Consider the following 19,529-nt stretch of genomic DNA (forward strand, 5'->3'; position numbering starts at 1 on the left):
AGGTCCAGGGTTCAATGTGGCAGCTCACAAAAGTCTATAACTCTAGTTCCAGAGGATCTGACACATTTGAACACACATATATTCAGGCAAAACATCAATGCACATAAAAATAAATAAATCTTTTAAAAAATGGAGTTCATGTTAGTGCTGCTGAGAAAAACAGCAAACTTGATTCTTGCTACTTGACAGACGCTCAAGGTCAAATTTTATGAGGTCCATGGTTTTTAAATGAAGAGTTTTGGGGATTATTCCATGTTTGTGTTGATATTTATGTGGTTTTGGGAATAATGTAACATATTTTTGACTCAATTGATTAGACTAACTAAAATGAATAAAATTGTGGCAGCTATACTTTATATCTTATAACAAAATGATAAATGCACAGTTTAATTTGTTCTTTTATTCCTACCATTTATTTCTACTGTGACAGGGAAATTACTGCAAGTTAACTCAGGTGCCAAAGAACAGCTTTTCTTTGAAGCTCCAAGAGGCAGAAAACACACAATAAGGCCATCAGAGGTAACCACCTTACAGAAAGATTTTAAAAGATATTTGGGGGCTGGAGAGTTTGCTCAGTGGTTAAGAGTAGTGGCTGCTCTTCTAGACGACCTGACTCAATTCTTAGCATCCACATGGCAGCTTACACATGTCTGTAACTCCAGTAACAGGGCTTCTGATACCCTCACACAGACAAGCATATAGACAAAACACCAGTGAACATAAAATGAAAATAAATGATATATATTTACGGTTGGTTGAAAATGTGGATTTTAATCAAACCTGTCAACTTTACTTATGAACACAGGCCACATCTACATTTACACCTTTAACTTCTTAAATATGAACTAATGATCTGCTTTCCTAGCTGATGAGAAAATGGACTGACTGTGTCATGGTGATGGTATTCTGCTGTTTGGTTTTCCTGAGGACACTGTATGCTAACTAACTGGGCAGCATATTCCCTTGTCCCCTCATCATGCCATTTTGTGCAGTGCTTTTTATAACTGTAAAATTTTTAGGTATTTTCCCAGTGTTCATTTGTAATAATAAGCAATATTATCCATAATGATAATGAAAGATGCCTTCTGAAACAGAAGTCTAACTGGATCAATGTCAAACTATTTTCTTTTTCCCATGTCTTTCTTATGCCCTTTCCCCATAAGTAATTTTTCAATATGAAAAATGTAGAGTCTGAACCCACTGCTAAGGCTGGTAGTTTTAGTTCAGTCCTCAGAAACATCACTATGGAAGGAGACAAGTGATTCCCACAGTTATTGTCTGACCTCCCTACAAACACTGTAGCATGTGAGTACCCCCACTCACAGGCATATATATATATACACACACCAAATGTAAGAAAATATTTTTTATCTACTAGCTCAATAATTCCTACCCAAAAGCAATTTTCCCTCTAGGAAAATTTGTCATTGTCCATGGAGAAGGACAATATTAGCATCCAAGGGGTGAAGGTCAGGCATGCTGTTAAACATGGCTACCTGCAGTGTGCTGAAAATACCTGACCTAGTTCATGGGCTATATAGTGATTAAAAATCTATTTAAAATCTTGCAAACCTTTATTGTTCTCAGAGTTCCATAATTCCAAAGTATGCTTTTGGTCTAGAAAAAGCATTGGAGTATATCTGACAGGCGTGTTTGCTTAGTGAGAAACGATGTTATAAGTATGCTACTCAGTTGTTAGATACAATGCTTGTGTACTTGTAATGTTCAAGGGCAGCCTGGGCTACAGAATGAGACCCTGTAAAAAGAAAGACAGATGAGAGTGTCAGATAAGAGTTGGAGCATCTCATCACCCAGCCTGCTGTCCCAAAAATCACCCCTCTTAAATACAACAAAAAGAAATGAGGCTATACAAAATGATCACACTGCTCTTCCCTGCAGGTTGAGAAGATAGAATGGGACACATGGACCTGTGTCCTGGGGCCCACCTGTGAAGGAATCTGGCCTGCTCACAGCGATGTGACTGATGTCAATGCTGCCAATCTTACCAAAGATGGCTCCCTCTTAGCAACTGGGGATGACTTTGGTTTTGTGAAGCTTTTTTCATATCCTGTCAAGGTAATATTGTATGTTTGTTATAGATTTCATCTGTTCCATCAGTTACCCTAATTATCTGTTGTACCTGAATGGTTCTTTTTATTTAAATACATAAGCAGTTAGAAATGTATTTACTACTTCTGTAATGTTGTATAGGAACTTCCCTGATGCTGGTTTTTTTTTAATTATTATTTTCTTTATTTACATTTCAAATGCTATCCCGAAAGTTTCCTATACACCCCCCCCCCATGCTGTTTTTAAGTGGATGAGTTTAGTGAAGTTCTCATGATATAGTGGTCCCCAGATACTACGGCCAAACTCCCAGTGGGCAGCCCCTTAAAAAAGAAAACTGAGTCCTTCCCTACCTGCATCCATGCCAGAAGCTATCAATTGTGTAGAGCTCCATATCAGCATCCTTATTGCAGTTTGTAAGTGTTCTCTTCCTTCCTGTCTGTCTGTCTTTCAACTGTGAGACTGCTGTCATTGATACTACTGCAAAAGTAGCTATTTTGCCCTTTTACAGTCAGCGGGAGCTCAGATCATGGACTTCCACATAGTTTCTGGTGACATCTGTGTCACTAGACTTCAACATGGTCTCGTGACAGTACATGGGCATCAACATGGCCCTCTGCCACTACACAGACCACTGACACTAATATGGTTCCTGGCAGCAGCCCAGCCCCTGGACATCAACATGGCTTCAGGCAGTAGCACAGACCACAGACATTAGCCTGGACTTTGTTGGTGACACAGCCCACAGACATCAACAGAGCCCACGGCTGCAACAGGACCACAGACCCAAACATCGCCTTGGTGACAGCATAAACCACAGACATCAACATAGCCTCAGGCAACAGTACAAGCCACCCACATCAACATGGACTCTAAGGCAACCCAGACAACAGACACTAAGGGCCTCCAGGGGTAGCACAGACTACAGGAGTAGCACAGGCCTCAAACATACACATGGCCTCCAGTGGCAGTGTGAACCATAGAGATCTTTTAAGGAAGTCAAATCCAGAAAATGAACTGTCTTCCTGTCATTGCTCAAAGCCAGGGCGGTCCTGAGGCTGCCCAGTGTGTTTTGGGGACTGAGTCTGCGCAAGTTCCAGGCTGTTGCACACCACCATGAGCCCTACTCAGCAACTACACAATCCCCAATCCACTGAAGCTTTCTCACGTTTGTCACCAATGTAGCCTCTCTCCACTGTACACACACCATTTCATTCCTTCATCTTTCTCACTTCTCTGTCTTATATTTATTTATGGTAGTGGTATTGGAAACTGCAGAGTGTCACTATGTATATGTGTCACACTGCAGGAGCAGGGGCAGGGGCAGGGGCAGTTTTTGTGTGAGCTCCTGGTTGCCACACACCTCCCTGCCCTCCATGATCACCTCTCTGAGGACCTTTGTGCTTGTATCCTACAGGCAAGCACCACTGCTGTTGCCCCACTCCCAGGGCTGGCATAACTGTTGAGCTTTGTAGAAAGTGGTGCATGCACTTTCTGTCTCCCAGCAGGGCAAGCTGCATAGACTGCAGATGTGGTATTTCCATGCTGGGGGCTGGCCGCTCCTATTTGGTATTGATTTGTTTCTGTGGAAGCTCCAGGCTGAAACACTTTGCCCTGTTGATGAGCTAGCAGCCCCCAGACTCATAGCAAGGGCCTTTGTGCTTGTAGTGTGCTAGTTGAGATGGCAGTTAAGGGTGTAAACATCACACATCACTCTCCACCCTGCTTGGCACCGTCTTTCTTTCCAATTTCATGAGGCCACTCCTTTCTTTCTTTCTTTCTTTCTTTCTTTCTTTCTTTCTTTCTTTCTTTCTTTCTTTCTTTCTTTCTTTCTTTCTTTCTTTCTTTCTTTTTCTTGCTGTTGTTGTCCTGGAGCTACTATGGGCTCTGTGAACTCTTTCTCTGCCACAGTGTCACCTTTCTCCTCACCCTTCTTCAGAGCCTCCCTGGGTGTCTCAGGTTCCTTGTTGCTTTGCAGCAGGATGCCCGCAGCCCCACCCTTGTTGCCTCCCTCAGCTTCTGTTGGTAATAGCTCTGAGCTGAGCTCCTGTTTGTAGCCTGCACCCCGCCTCCTGATCACTGACACCTGTTTCCAGTCTTCTAACAGCCTCTGCATATAGGAAGGTTGTATCCCGTAGGCTCAGCTCCCTGTGTCTGAGCATCTCAGAGCTTCCTTCAACCATTTCCCATAAGCCATGGTTTCTATCTAGCTGCCTCTCCCTCTATGTTAATATTATCAGTATCTTCTCCACTACCTAGAGTTGAACCATTGCTTCAGATAGAGCCTGGCTAGTCACAGGACACCTGGACTATTAACTTCTTTATTTTGATTTTATAGTTTCATTGAATAAAATTAAAATAGCACCAGTTGAGTTAAAACCATAGCTGAGCCATACATGTAGCTATCATTCTCAGAAGTGTTCCGAGCCTATACTTACAGAATCTAGTTTCTAAAATCCGGTGATAGTTCTTTATATCTGTACCAAGAAAACTCTTGTCTTATTTAACTTGTCTGTCCTGCCCACGTCTTTCAAAGCCTTTGAAATGCTTATCCCACTCCAGGACCATGCCACCTTGGTTTCATATTATTATTTCTAAATGGTGGAAGGAGGTAACAGCCAAACCCCAGTGCCAGACCCCCCATCAGTATCCATCCCATGTGTCAACCCCATCAGTATCCATCCCATGTGTCGATTCACATTAGTTTCAACTGCAACTGATAGCAGATATTTAAAACTCTCTACCTGTACAGTACTGTAGCCTCCTCGAAGACATCATTAAAATACTTGCTGAGATCAGCCAAGCAGTAAGCCTGGGCTATAATGTTGCCACTTGAAAGGCAGGCACAGGATGAGAGAGCTTAAGGCCAGTCTTGGCCACACAGCAAGTTTGAGACCAGTCAGGACTATATGAGACCCTGTCTCAAAACAAACATACAATAAACAAAAAAAAAAAAAATAGGATAAACATATAGCTGAAAGTTGTGTTTATTGTGCTTCATTTGTCTCCAGTCTCTGCTAAAGATGCACCCAATAGAAAAGATGAAATCAGTTCCCAGGAGTCATGGTTCCTGCCTGTTCCTCTCTGAAACCCTTGTTGAACTCCTAACATCTCTTGCATCCAGCTTATGAATCTACATTGGCCAATGCCTACTTGCTTGCTCTGTTGAGTGGAGTAGCCTTCCTGCATGTGATGCTAGCTCTTCTGATTTCTAAATTCCTCAGCTGCTAGCAACATCCTTTGTGATCACATTTGACAGTACATGGACCCATGGGCTGTTTTGCCCCTTCTACTTGAAGGACATTCCCTTTGAAAGAGAAAATAAGTAAATTTACTATCTGTTAACATACTATCCAGTCTAAGAGGTCTTCCTAACGTTCCTCTATTTTTCTTGTTTTTATTGAAACCAAGGTTTATGCAAAACTAACACATTTAAAATCAGCACCCACTTCAGATTTTTGGGATGCTTTCTGCTTTACTTCTTTGTTATTAGACCTGGTCAGATTGCTATTGTCAAGACCCTTTTTTAGTGCTTGCGCCCAGTGTTGACATCATTCCCTACCTCCTAGCCTTGCCTTTTTTATCAGGGTTCAATTGTCAGCAGCCATTCTCCTTGATTCTTCTACTTCTTTGTGTGTGTGTGTGTGTGTGTGTGTGTGTGTGTGTGTGTGTTGTGTACATGCTTACAACATATGGTGACCAGAGGTCAATGTTAGCTGTCTTCCTCTGTTGCTTTATACATTGTTTTTAATTTTTAAAAACCTTTGGTGCATATGTGTTTTGCCTGAACATATATCTAGGCACCATGAATGTGTTTGTGTCCTTGCAAGCCAGGGGCCATCCAGACCCTGGAATTGGAGTTATAGATACTGTGAGCTACTATGTAGGTGCTGGGAATCAAACCTGGGTCCTCAGGAAAAGCAGCCTGTGTTCTTAACTTGTGAGTCATATCTCCAGGCCTCTGCCTTAGATTTCGAATCAGGATCTTGCGCTAAGCCTACCTAGAACTTACCAACTGGCTAGAGTCACTAACTAGCAAGCTCTAGGAACCTTCCTGTTTTCACTCACCATGCCCAAATTTTTGACATGAGCACTGGAGATCCAAATTCAAGCCCTCACTGGTACAGGGGAGGCACTTATTAGCTAAGCCACCTCCTCAGCCTTCTACTCTTCTTCATTTAAAATAAAATTGCTTTTAGGACAATTTTTTCTAATTGTGATACCTTAGTTTTAGTAGACGCAAGGATTAAGAAATACTTAGCTGCAACCTTTGGGTACTATTGGATTTTACTCTTCTTCTAGGAAGTTCATCTGTGATTTCTCCAGCCTGACCAGGTGGGATGTCTGGGGCAGTCATTTGAAGTTGTGCCCTTCAGATATTAAACCAAAAGCAAAACTTATAAAGGGCTGAAATAAGCAAGTAAGAGTACACTAAACTAAAAATACAACAATGAAAATGATCAATGAAATTAAAAAAAAAAAGTCAGCCACCAAAAATGACAGAATACACTCCTAGTATCCAATAAAGGATTAGTATCCAAAACATGTAAGGAGCTCACACAGTTCAACAGAGTCAGATCTAAGGATCAGTGGTACTGTGCTTGCCTGGCATAGTACTGGTTTTAGAGATCTGTAAGATTGCAGCCCCAAGTGCCTGCCCCATTTCCTGCAATGTGTCTTGCTGTTTCAGGCTTCCTAGTACACCAGTCCAAAGCCTCTTGTCAGTTGTGTGCTAAAGTTTTCATCTGGTGAGCCAGCTTCTGGCTCCTGGCCAGGGAGTTCATGTGGTTTACCACACTGCGTAAGGTATTCCCTGGGAGCCACAGAGGGAAAGAAAAACCACCTCTTTAAGTGGCTCCCACAGGAGCTATTTTTGCCACACTGTGTCTCAGGAGCCCAGAATGGAAGTTCTTCCTGGTGCCAACATTGGCTTCCCTGCACTTGTCCGGACAGCCCTGGGACAGCCAGTCATACCCCAACCATCTACCCCTCACCACCTGCTGACATAGTGGTGCAGCCTGGGTATCACAAATGCAAAAGCTTCCAGTAGTGACTTGAAAACTGAATTATATTTACTTAGATTTACTTAGTGGAAAGGAGCTTGCTTTCTCTTTAGAACAGTTCTTTGAGTGACTTTTGAGTTAGAGATGCTTTACAGGTTCCAGGATGAAGCTGTTTTAAACACTACTTGAGCTCCCTTGTTGCCTTCTATCCTTGCCAGGATTATATGTAAAACCCACTGTGGGAGGTGACTACAGAAGTGTCAATCAGGAATTCACAAAAAACCTGACTCTTGATGTCAGAGAGACACGGAAAAAATGGTTTTTATTTTCTTAGTTCTTAAATCCACCTCAAAAAATACCTGTTGAAGACCTACTGTGAGCCAGTCTTAAGGGGAGACCATTCACAGCCTATATTGAGCATGTATTCTCAAGATACAAGCAAATTAGAAAACTAGAAAATGAACAGTTTTGTTACATCCTAGAAAACAGCAAAGACAACAGGATTGATTAGGCACTGACTGGTAACTGCCACTTTTTGGCTTTATTTGCAGGGACAGCATGCACGATTTAAGAAATATGTGGGGCACAGCGCACACGTTACCAATGTGAGGTGGCTACACAATGACTCTGTGCTGCTCACTGTAGGAGGTGCTGACACAGCCTTGATGATCTGGACCAGGGAATTTGTGGGGACACAGGAGAGCAAGCTGGTTGATAGTGAGGAATCAGACACAGATGCAGAAGAAGATGGAGGTGAGCCCCAATCAGCCATGTGTTTGTCCATTATGATGGTACCTTTTTTTTTTTTTTTTTCTGGTATCCTCCTGAACACGAAAACCATCTCATACCCCAAATCTCTTTCTGTTTGAGGCTATGACAGTGATGTCGCTAGAGAGAAAGCCATTGACTATACCACCAAGATCTATGCTGTGAGCATCAGGGAAATGGAAGGCACCAAACCACACCAGCAGCTAAAAGAGGTGTCCATGGAAGAAAGGTATGGTGTTAGCAAGGTCTGTTTGCATTTGTTGTACCTGACAGCAAACCGATTTGAACTAGAGTACATTTTATTTCCCCTTTAATTTATGTCAAAGCGGGACCTTTATTATCTGCCTAGAGTCTTAACACAGTCTTAAGTTGAAGGAAGTTGGCCAATACAGATTAGTTATTGTGTATAATTTGATAGATAGGAAATTTGGTTGGACCAGGCTTCCCTGACTAGGGGAGGAAGCAAGGGAGCCTCAAAGGATGTTCCAAATGCACAATTAACAGGACCAGCAGGGTAGGAGCAGGTCAGACTTTGAAGTGGGTGGGATTTGTGGGACACAACTTCCATTCTGACCTGTTTTCTTTGATACTATGTCACTGGATGTGCTTTCTCTTACTGTATCCTCACTGTACAGGGGGGCTGTAATTGCTGGACCTGACCTGCTTGATTTTGTCACCCTGAACACTGTTGCATTGTCAGTGGGCTTCTAATGCTATTTCGTACCTGTTTGATTCACAGTTACAAGTATTGACGAGAGAAATTACCAAATATTGTATAATTTTAAGATACAAAGTTAATAATTACATAATTGACTATGTTCCTAGTTGAGAAGAGTAAATATTGAATAAAAACTAAAATCTGAAGAGAATCTCAGAGACCTTACCCTCCTCGGGAGAGTCGTCTGTGGGTTCTTTTCCTTGCAGTAGGCTGAATGGTCATAATGACCTCTGCACCATAGTGTATGCTGAGAAACTCAAGAGTTTGCTGTTGACACAGCCAGCTGCCTGATAAAGCTATGTGGTAAACAAGATGCTCCCCACTTACTCTTAAGATGTGGCTTTAGATCTAATCTCCTGCCTCAGTTTAGTGACAGCCTTAAGGTTAGCTGCTCAGTGGTAGGTGTGTTGTTGGCACAATGCATGAGGAAGAAAAGCCTTAATTCTCCCCTTCCATCTTTATTACATGTTACAGTGCTAACAGAACATTTTCTTTTGCTTAAAAGATAAATTTTTGGCAATGATTTTTAAAATATAGTTTCTTTTTCTGAAAGTGACTACAAGGAGAAAATAATATATAAAGGACTCAATCCTAAGAACTGAACAAATAAACACACACACACACAAATGCAAGACTAGGGAAATAGTCCTGCCACATAACTGATCTATCGGAGAAAGATGTTTGGTCTGGGTTAAATCTTTTTAAAAATAAAGTATTCAGCCTCTCCGATTTCGCATTCCGTTGTCAGTAAAATTGACTTACCCATCATTCCAAGAATGTTCAAGAAGGTTCTATAAAACTCAGCGATGTATCACACCACTCACTAAGATCCAGCCATGTAACCACCATGCTGATTCCCTGGTCCCACATCTGATTCAAGTGTAACCCACGACCACACAACCACTCATCACCTCATGACCTCTTTGCACAGCTGTATAAAAAGCCATGAGGCCTAATTTAGTATGAGATGGAAGATGAGGAGGCCAACAGCTTTCCATTTTAAGATTAAGGTTTTAAACACACCTTTTTTATTTTATTGTTCCATATTGAGGAGTTTTCTATATGTTAGGGTACACTGAATTGAATCTTTATTTTTTAAAACCAAGAAAAAAAACTTTATAGAATTATGAGCAAGTACTTTTCTACTGGTACTTTAAAAAATAATTCATCCTTGAATGCAGTGAAGAAAACATGTGAAAAAGAAAACCATTTTAAGTATAGGGTCCAGAGAAAGAATCAAGCCTTTTATGTAGACAGCAATTTCCTTGATAACTTTAAAAAAAAAAAAAACTTGACAGCCTCAGTTTTAAAAGGGCTTTTAACCAAGACAGTAGCCGCTGCATGCCATGCTGGGAGCTGAGCAGGCCCAGCAACCAGTTAACCAATAGGGATTAAAATCAGAACCAAGCAGTGTCTCCCCATCCTGGTCAGTAATTTTAGGGGGCTTGACCTCACAGATAAGACTAGGCAGCTTGTGACCACAGAAGACAGGAAGTAACGGGCAGCTGGTGCTTTCAGGAAATTAGTGAGAAGCCACAATGAGAGAGAATGTGGAGGAGCAGGGGCTGAGGCCTTAGAGCCAGGAGTGACAGTAAATCATGTGTTGCAACTTGGTTTTCAGATGAAAGAAAAAGCAGGCTTCATGAGTTCTAGCCTCCTGGGAAAGAGGGGGAAAGAAGGAGGTGGCTCCTCCTGTATCAGTAGCATCAGGGCATCAAGCGGTGCCAGCTTCTTTCTGGGAGTGTTAAGGCCAGCACCTTCCTTTGTCTCCTTCAAGCCCTGCTGATGTGTCCTTGTCCCTGTGGTGTGTACCTGGAGCAGGACATACAGCAGTGAAAGTGAGAGAGACACGCACCAGAACACAGAGAGCGGTGTGCTCTTGGAGCAGCTGCTCCGTGCAAGGACCTTTACTCTGTCTCCTAACAGTGCTCCTGGCATCTGAGTCTGACTGAATCCCTTCCCACTCTGCTCTCTGAGAAGAGAGCAGCAGCTGTCATACGGAGGATGAACATGCCGGCTGACAGCTGCGCAGACTGTATCAGTCATTTGGAAGCAACTGACTCTAAGTTTCTAAGTCAGCCATGGATTGTTTCTAATTACATTTAGATATTTGACCTTAAATAGCTGTGAGACCACATGATGCCTTCTTGTGCATCTTCTAACATATTGTGACTTTTATGCTTCAAAAGTCATATGACTTTCAGTTCCAATATTTTGGGAAGTGAGAAAATTGAGGAAAAAATAATGATTGCTCTGAAGAGAATAGTGGGCTACTTAGCAAATGTGAAATATGCCAATCACATTTCAGTTTTGTCCCAGCTTACGACATGGCTCTTTCACTCCAGGCAGCCCCAACCTTGGATGAAGCCCTTGCCCAGCAACCTTCTCCTCCCACATTCCTCCCATTTGCTGAAGCCAGTCAGAAGCAGAAAGGCTGGAAGTACCTATGGATGCTGTCCATAAGGGCTACTGGAAGGAGAGGAGCAGATGTGGGAAGGGTACACAATACCAAAAACATTCTCCCTTAACTGCTTTTGTTAACTGAAAATTGATGCTTTTACCTGAGTTCTGGAATTTAAACTTGGGTCCTCATGCTTACTATGTCCTTAAGTCAGCCATTCATTTATTTATTTATTTTACTTATTCATTTTACATCCCACTCACTGGCCCCCCTCCCAGTCACCCCCTCCCACAATTCTTCCCCCATTCCCCACCCCCTTTTCCTCTGAGTGCATAGGGATTCTCCCCTGTCCCCTAACCCCCTACTCCCCACCCCCACCCAGCACTTCAAGTCTCTTTGAGACTAGGTGCTTCCTCTCCCACTGAGGCCAAAAGAGGCTAGAAGAACATACCCCACAGACAGGCAACAGCTTTTGGGATAGCCTACATTCCCATTGTCCTGGACCCACATGAAAACCAAGCTGTACACCTGCTACATGTGCACAGAAGCCTAGGTCAAACCTGTGTATGTTTTTTGGTTGGTGGTTCAGGCTCTGAGTCCCAGGTCCAGGTTAGTTGACTCTGCTGGTCTTCCTGTGGAGTTCCTATTCCCTTTGGGGCCCTTAATCCTTCCTCCTAATCTTCCACAAGAGTCCCCAAGGGTGTCAGTACATGTCTGAGTCAGCTACTGGGTGGAACTTCTTGAAGGACAACATACTCCTGTCTGCAAACATAACAGAATATCATTAATAGTGTTAGGGATTGGTGCTTGCCCATGGGATGAGTCTCAAGTTGGGCCAGTTATTGGTTGGCCTCCCCTTGGTCTCTCCCCTCCTACCAGCCATTTATTTTTAAGTGCCTACTATTTAGCACAAGTATTAAGACTGGAGAGATGGCTCAGTGACTAAGATCACCGGCTGCTCTTGTAGAGGACCCAAATTTGATTCCCAGCACTCACATGGCAGCTCACATCTATCTGTAACTCCAGTTTCAGGGGATCTGACATCCTCTTCTAGCCTCTGTGAGTACCAGGAACACATACAATGAACATATATACAGGCAAAATGCCATATACATTTAAAAATAGTAACAAAAATTTTAAAAATCTAAATTGTGTGGAAGATGATAATAATAGAGATTTTTATTTACTGTATTCAGTTGGACCCATCATTCAGACAGAAGCCTACTTTGAAGGTAAAGACAGCATGAGCACAGCCTTGACTGTTTTATGAAAATTGACACTCTTTTCTCTCCGCACGGGTATGGGAAGCCTACACTCTTTTCAAGACCCTTAATAAATAAGCACTGAGTCTGGTAGCTGTTGATGATCTAACCAAGGATAAATAAAGGACCTAGGACTCCCACTCCCTGCGTCTGCACACTGTCCTACATTCTAGTGCTATTAAGGTCCTTATCACCTGTGACTAAGGCAGGCTCAGCCCAGCCTTCTTTGTCTTCTCCCAGAAGCTGTATAACCTATGGCCACAAATCAAAATCTTGCTTGACCTGAGGCATAGTTTCCTTTGCTCAGAAGGGTCTTGGGCTGCTGCCAGCCTTTCTTGCTTTGTTCTAGCCTGAAAAGGGCATTTATTCTTGTTTTTAAAAAAAATGGATGAAGTAGCAAAGTTTGCAATGCTTAAACCTTGTCTTAGCACCAGTTTATACACTTACTAGTTATGAATAACTATATAATTATGGCATTTTAGTTGCTAAGGTCTCTGATACATTTAGTGTTTTTACATTTCTTCATTTATTTGAGTGGAGGGCAGGTATACTTGTGCCTCTGAGCAGATTAGAGGGTAGCCTGTAATAATCAGTGCTTGCCTTCTGTCATGTGGGTCTTGAAAGTTGAACTCAGGTCTTTGGGATTGGCAATTTATCTGATCAGATAGAGTTGGTCTGGATACTCAACTGGTGTGTGTGTGTGTGTGTGTGTGTGTGTGTGTGTGTGNAGAGAGAGAGAGAGAGAGAGAGAGAGAGAGAGAGAGAGAAGGGGTTTATCAATAACCACTTTATTTTCTAAGAAGTTTTAAACGAACTTTAATTGTATATCATATTATGATACAATATTACATTATAATATAAAAGCATTTTTATATCACTTTTCTCATTGTTGTGGCAAACCTGACAAGAATAGCTGCATTAGTCACATCCTCTAGAGGAACAGAACTGGAAGAATGAATGTATTAAAGGGGAACTTATTGGACTGGCTTACACAATGCAGTCAGAGTAGTCCAACAGTGAATGTCACACACTGAAAAGACAGAGCCCAGCAGGGACTTGGTCTCTGAGCTCCTGTCTGCTGCTGAAGGCCTTGGGCATTACTGAAGAATGACTGGACTTCACTCTCCACCAGAGGCTCAGAGAAGCAGGTTCTAATATCAGCAAAGGGGTCAGCAGTGGCCACAGCAGACTAATGAACTCTCCAGTTAGAGCAAAGGCCAGTGAGTAAGGAAAACAAAATGTTCCTTCTCCACGGTGCTTTTATCTACAATACAGAAAGTCTCCCCAGACCAGTTAAAGCATGAAGGCAAGTCTTGAAATGGAAAGGCCCTTGCCTTCAGGCTACATCTCAGTGGGACTGTCCTTTGTCCCCTTTGGGCGTTTGATAGGGATTTTGGGGCTAGGTAGCTTTTCTCTGTCAGTTTTCTTTCCATGTGTATTGATAGTAGTACACACAGTGGCACCCAGCCCCTTGCAATCCCCATAGTGAGTTGATCTTAGCTGACAGTTTCTTATCTTTCCGCAATCCCAGCTGTAGACCCTGCAGATGTTCAGGTTCTCCACAGTGTCCCTCTTTGGGACTTGCCATTTCTCCCTTACCCTTCTCCCTGTCTCTAGCAACAAGAGGGGGCTAACAACTTTCATATAAGAGACAGTCTCCTTGCTTACATAGGGTGTAGGTACCCCCTAGACCTGGGGATGTTCCAAGTGAGCTGTTTACCATTCCTCCTTTGTAGGGACTGAGGAAAAGCTGTTACTTTGCAAGCTGCCATCTACCACAAAGATAGCTCACCCTCCTTGAGTCTCATCAGCCAGCAGGAGGAAATAACTTGCTAGCAAATCAGCAGTGACAGGCCAATGACACATGAGTAGTGAAAGTGTTTATCAAGAGGGAAATGGCAGAGGTTTGTGGTTCATTGGCTGCATGGTGTTGACAGCCAGAGTGGGTAAGACATTAGAGAGGGACTCTCCTTTACAAGTCAGTTTCCATGTGGACAGACAGTGTATTGGTGTTACTGCGCGGTGTCTGTTGAGGTCTTACTGAGTGGAATGCTGGGGTGGGGCTCATATCTGGGTGGTAAGGTGCATATGCCATTCGTTTTTGAGGAATAAATTTCACACTGTGAACTGTTTCTTCTTGAGACTGTAGATATAAAACAGCCTGAGTCTCTAGAAGCCAAACTCCTAATGGGCTGAGCCTGCTTATTAAAGTATGAGTTCTCTGGAACAATGTCATGGCAACCTAAAACAGACTGCAGATAGGGTTTAGCTCTTTTGGTCCCTCCTCAGAAACAACAGCACCCTTCTCCTAAGCCCAGCTTGCTTTCATCCAAGAATGGTACCCATAACACCGAGGTGGCAGGGCAGGAATTAGTTTTAGCAGGGATTATGGAAAAAGAACCTGTAAGTATTCTCTTATATTAATATTTTAGATACATATTCACTTTTAGTGTCTATGGTATATATTCCTGAGGAAAACAAGGAACTTTGCCAATCCTAAAATCAGACTTTGTCTTGTTTTGCATCTACGTGTGTGTTTGATGTGTCTATGGAGCGTGCGCTACTTCTCCCACAATGTGAGTATGAGGGTCGAACATGACTTGAGGGTCAGCAGCAAATGCCTTCATCCACAGAGCCTACTCACCAGTCCTGACTGTGAGCATTTTAAAATAACAGTGTCTTTACCTGCCAACTGGCAAGGGGTACCTGCAAACAACCTCAGAGTTCCACTGTGGCATTAATAGTTTCCAAACTATTTAGTTACCTTGATTAAATGGATATGATCTAAAATTTGATTTTGACTATGTTTATAGACCTAAGCAAAAAAAAAAAAAAAAAAAACCAGAATGTTTACTGCATATACTATAAAGAAATGTTATAAGGAGTTTGTTGTTAGTTTTTTTAATCAGGTGTATCTGCATGTGACTATGCAGGTGTTCTCAGAGGTCAGAGGTGTTAGAACCCCCTAGAGTTGCATTTCTAGGCCATATGAGCTGTCATGTGCGGGTGCTGGGAACCAAGCCGGGCACTCAGAAAGGCAGCACTAGCAAGTAACCACTGATCTGTACCAGCCTGGTTCTGTTTTCTTGTTTCTGCCCCAAATTGGTTGTCCCCTGTAATTCCTTAATATGTTCATCTGTAACACTGACACATTTCTACTATATGCAGACTTTTCCTATGGGACTCTTGGCTTTCTGAAGGTTAATTATCATAGTACTACCATATCGGTAGCTGGCAGAGTACATTGCACATACTAGGTAACTGGTACAGTGCCTTGCACATAGTAGGTAGCTGGTACAGTGCCATGCACATAGTAGGCAGCTGGTACAGTGCCATGCACATAGTAAATAGCAAGCAAATGCTTCTTGAATGAGTAAGTGTGTATGTCAGTCCTCCGTCTTTGTCAGCATTGCCTTTACTTTCATTTTATTAGCACCTGTGGTTATGTGAGATAGGCGAGCCATGCACAAGCTGAGGATGCTCCAACTGGCCATGGTGACTGCTTAGCTAAATGATAGTTTTTATCCATATCATATACACCTTAGAGAACCCTCATAGAAGCAGGGAGGAAATGGGGAGTGGGATGGGGGTCTGCGGAGGGGAAACTGTGAAGGAGGATAACATTTGAAATGTAAATTAATAAGATAATCAATAAAAAATAAAAAAAAGAAATTGAAATGTTTGGTTTAAGTCTGTGTCACAAAAGGCAAAGGGAACTAAAAATAAACAAATTTGAGTTATCATATATCTAATTTACATACAAAGATGCCTTGCCAGCCAATTTGTGATGGAACAAAGAGCATGCTACAACATGTTCATGACTGGCAGTGTTAAAAAAAAATAGGAAAATTAGACACACTTCCTTGAGTTTAAGCAAATAACCATATACAGACAATCTCAGGTTTTTTTTTTTCCCCTAAGCTTTTATGCTATATTTGGAGAAGGAAATCTCTGGAGAGAACCTGCCCCCAATTTAAAAAAAAAAAAAAAAAAAAAAAGTGCTGCTTTTAATCAGTAGCTGTGTGGGAATTTCAAGCTAGCCAGAGGAGAGGTGAAGCAGGACAAGGCTCTCCTCCATGACCATGTCAACTGTGAGTGAACAGCCTCCTGGGCTCCATGGCCTCCACAGAGGCCCTTTGTCCTGCTTTGTCAATAGCTGCTCTCTAAGCTTGTATTGTTGCAAAGAACTGACAACCTTTCTAAGCAAGTGCTGCAGAATAGGTCATACTGAGAACTACTAAATCCTCACTCCAACAATCCTTAGTCCAATAAACAGGGAGCATTGAGATCTGGCTGTGCCCCACTAGGAGGGACGATCCTTTAGTCCAGCATTCCCATTCCATTGGTGAAGAGGGACATTCAAGAGCTTGCTAGTATGGAATACTGTGGTGGCAGAGTGACTTTACGTAAGCAGGCCCAGAGTCTTTTCTCCCTGGGCTCAATTCTCCTTCCTCACTTCACCCCACAGTCTGTAAAAAAAAAAAAAAATGCTCTCAGTGACTACTCCGGGCAAGTACAATGTTGCAGATTCTTGCTTTTTTATTTAAGGTGGGTAGAATAAGCTAAAATTAAAATATCTATTAAACCCTGAAATGCTAAAATTGATCATTATTAAGGCTTATGTTTAGGTGGGTGGTCACCAAAAACCTGCATAGTTGACTTTTAATTGAATTTAATGATGTTTCTGTAAATGGTTTTCTTTCTACAAACCACAGGGCTTTTTATGTTGGTTTGAAGCAAAGCATTGACTTCTATATGGAACTTACAATTTATAAAATTAAAACTGCTAGGCATTGTAGAGCTGTCAGGCTTTTCCAGAGGTAAAGTGCTGGAGAAGCCTGGCTACTACCATTGTGCAGGTCAAATTGCAGTTAGTTTAGGTTAGAATTGTTCAAAGCTCCCATGCCCATCTGAAGTCAAGATTTCCCCGCACAACCTGTCATTCCCTGCAGGCTGACTCATGTTCAGAGTGCTGCTGGGGTTACTTCTGGAAAGCCAGTAAGCTACAGTGACGCCTGCTTCACAATTACCTTGCCTTCGCCCCAGTTGCTGCTGCAGTCAAGTTCATCATCCATCCTTGTATTAATACAGAGGTCTCTTCAGTAATCTGCCACGTGGTGCTTAGTCACCTCTTTGCTGCCCTCTTGGCCTTCAGCCATTCGTGCAAATCCGTGCCTCTGTGGAGTAGGTGTGTGGCCCTAGGCTTCAGGGACATTTTCAAGATGGCAGGCTTTTTCATAACACCCTGTGGTTCTCCACCCGATTCTTGGCCCTTCATTACACTTCACCACTGAGCAACCTGTTTCTCAACCTGTGGGTTACAACTTTTGGGAGTTGAAGGACCCTTACACAAAGGTCACATATCAGATATACTGCATATTGAATATTTACATTACAACTCATAACAGTAGAAAAAAAGTTATGAAGTATCAATGAAAATAATTTCATGGTTGAAGTCACCACTATATGAGGGACTATGTTAAAGGGTGGCAGCATTAGGAAGGTTGAGAACCACTGCTCTAGATGGTTCTGGGAGGCATAGGAACAGACCTGATAGAATAGGTTGATAATATATAGCTCCCACAGTTTCAGAGACTTTCTCTAAACCTGAGTTAATCTTGAAACATTGAGGCTATGGTAGAGATATTCATTCTCTCTCTGTCTCTCCGTCTCTCTGTCTCTCTGTGTCTCTCTCTCTCTCTGTCTGTCTCTCTCTCTCTCCCTCCCCCTCTCTCTCTTCCTCTCTCTCTCTACATCCCTCTATTACCCCCTCTCTGAAATGTGCCTCCTTTCCTACATATTTATAAATATTGTCCTTGCCTGGGGTTCATGGATCGCAGGAGCCTATCTCTGGTGCATTATTCTTAGAGCCATTTTAATACCTAAACCAATTAACATTTCCTTAGGAAAATTTCTTAGGGCTATTTTCAACATTGCACATTGTCCAGCTAAAAATGAAAAACCTTCAAACCTGTCTTCTGTAGTGAGGGGAGCTAACCTTCCTACCCCACAGCCTCTTGTTCCTCAGAACCTTACTTTCCATTCAGCTTGCACAGTGGCTCATCCTGGCTGCAGGAACTTTCCTAAAGACTCTGGTCTCTTATGCATTCAGGTCATAGCGTGCCCTGCTCATGCCTCCTTCGGGATCTCTCAGCCTAGCAGCTTTTACAGGTGATAAGGAAATAGAAAGGAATATTAAGGCATGTTAGCCTCCCTTGGGGGCCTTCATGAGGAAGGCTGTGTGTCAGGATAGTTTCCTTTCAGCAGCCAGGCCAGTGGGAAGAAGAATCGGCACTGTGCTGAGCTTCCCATCCTCCTTATGCTGAGATAAGACAGACCTTCAGCAGTACTTCACCCAAGAATAAGGCTGCTATGTCTCCTGTCCATCCTCCTCTCAGAATTAGCCCACTTGCTTTCTTTCAGGGACAGTTCCCTTAGCATCTTTCCTGTCATGGAAACTTCTTCCCCTGAGTCATTTCAAGGCCCTCCTTTCTTTTGTGTCTTGGTTCCTTCTGCCCCCATCACCCTTAGATCCTGCCATCGTGATCACCTCTGCAGTTCTTAAATCTGTTGAGTCCCTTCCCAAACACTGGCTGTGCTCCTGGCTCCCCCACTTTGAGCCAAAACAGCCAACCAACTGTAAAGAGTATATTAGACCAAAACGCTAGTGAACATTCTTGTGTTTTCTGTTCATTCCACCTCGGCAGAGTTTCTCAGAGTGGCATTTCCAGTAGGATCTAAATCTAGAAGAATTTGGATATGCTAAAAGTGCTAACCCACCAGCATTTATCTGTGCTTTACGTTTTTGGCAGCTCCTCCCACGTCTGATAGTTCAAACACTGTTTATAGATGCTTGGAAAGAAGCTTTTAATACTTGTATTGTGTTTTAACTTGCTTTCCTTTGGAGGCAGGGAATTGTCAAGTAAGTACCCACAGCACTCTGGGAAAAGCTCAGGTGTTCAGTGAATGCCTAGTGCTGTGTCACTGGGAATCCATGAACAAATGAGAAGGCTTGGTCCTGAAAAGGGCAGACTCTGCCTGATGCGGGTTTCTTCCCATTGCTCCTCTTTCCTTCAGTTTTAAAACAATGCAGCTCTAGACTGTGCTTGTGAAGAAAGACAAACTCTCAGACTGCTTTACTGCTTTGGTTTTTAGAGTTTGGGGCTTTTTTTTTTTTTTCTTAACTGAAAATAAAGATGACCAAAGGCATCAGATTGCCTTTCTGTGTATATATACAATTTCATGTATATATATAAACACAGTGTTTGCACTTGTATGCATACTCTATACTGTATAATATGTTGTATATT

At 42.5% G+C, this 19,529-nt stretch overlaps 1 protein-coding gene across 1 annotated transcript in view; it reads left to right on the forward strand.

The window, feature by feature from the left end:
• Positions 1-19,529, forward strand: part of Eml6 (EMAP like 6) — a 271,194-nt gene that overhangs the window by 229,873 nt on the left and 21,792 nt on the right. Inside the window, exons 24-27 of the mRNA XM_021210974.2 lie at positions 431-519; positions 1,900-2,076; positions 7,622-7,823; positions 7,941-8,067. Coding sequence (XP_021066633.1) covers positions 431-519; positions 1,900-2,076; positions 7,622-7,823; positions 7,941-8,067 — 595 coding nt within the window. The remainder of the gene's footprint in view (positions 1-430; positions 520-1,899; positions 2,077-7,621; positions 7,824-7,940; positions 8,068-19,529) is intronic.

Source organism: Mus pahari, chromosome 13 (genome assembly GCF_900095145.1).
Source record: "Mus pahari chromosome 13, PAHARI_EIJ_v1.1, whole genome shotgun sequence".
NCBI lineage: Eukaryota > Metazoa > Chordata > Mammalia > Rodentia > Muridae > Mus > Mus pahari.